Raw genomic sequence first — 430 nt, forward strand, 5'->3', positions numbered from 1 at the left:
GGCGGGAATGATCTCTGTGGAAGCTTCGTGTGCTCCTGCCTTATCGGCCTCACAGCAGCCATAGAGCAACCTGCAGCAGCAACACGGGATGAGAAGAGACGCCCAGCAACCGCTGATGGTACCAATCGCTGGCAGAACTCTCGCTTTCCCCTGCTGTCCCCGACACCTGAGCAGTCCTGACGAGCAGACGGCGGCTGAAGAGGAATGTGTGAACACGCTAGGTCCAGCCACCGGCCTACTTCTTCCCAACACAGTCCAGGCGCACTGTGGGGCCGGGCAGCCGCAGCCTTGAAAGGTCTGCTGAAAGCCAAGCAGTGGGTGGACTGGGCCAACGGGGGGATGACCACAGGCACTGAGCACGTAGCCGACGCACCGGCTGCCATTATCCGTGCCTGGCCTGTGCACGACGTCCAGACCCGGAAGGAGAACA

General features: G+C 61.6%; 1 protein-coding gene across 1 annotated transcript in view; it reads left to right on the plus strand.

Annotated features, from left to right (window-relative positions):
• Positions 1 to 88: 88 nt before the first annotated feature.
• LOC108795892 (reversion-inducing cysteine-rich protein with Kazal motifs-like) overlaps positions 89 to 430 on the plus strand; it is a 41,806-nt gene continuing 41,464 nt past the window's right edge. The window contains exon 1 of the mRNA XM_018567221.1: positions 89 to 266. Within this exon, the coding sequence (XP_018422723.1) occupies positions 89 to 266 (178 nt within the window). The remainder of the gene's footprint in view (positions 267 to 430) is intronic.

The sequence above is a fragment of the Nanorana parkeri genome, unplaced genomic scaffold (genome assembly GCF_000935625.1).
Source record: "Nanorana parkeri isolate BGI_ZX_2015 unplaced genomic scaffold, ASM93562v1 scaffold1022, whole genome shotgun sequence".
Lineage (NCBI taxonomy): Eukaryota > Metazoa > Chordata > Amphibia > Anura > Dicroglossidae > Nanorana > Nanorana parkeri.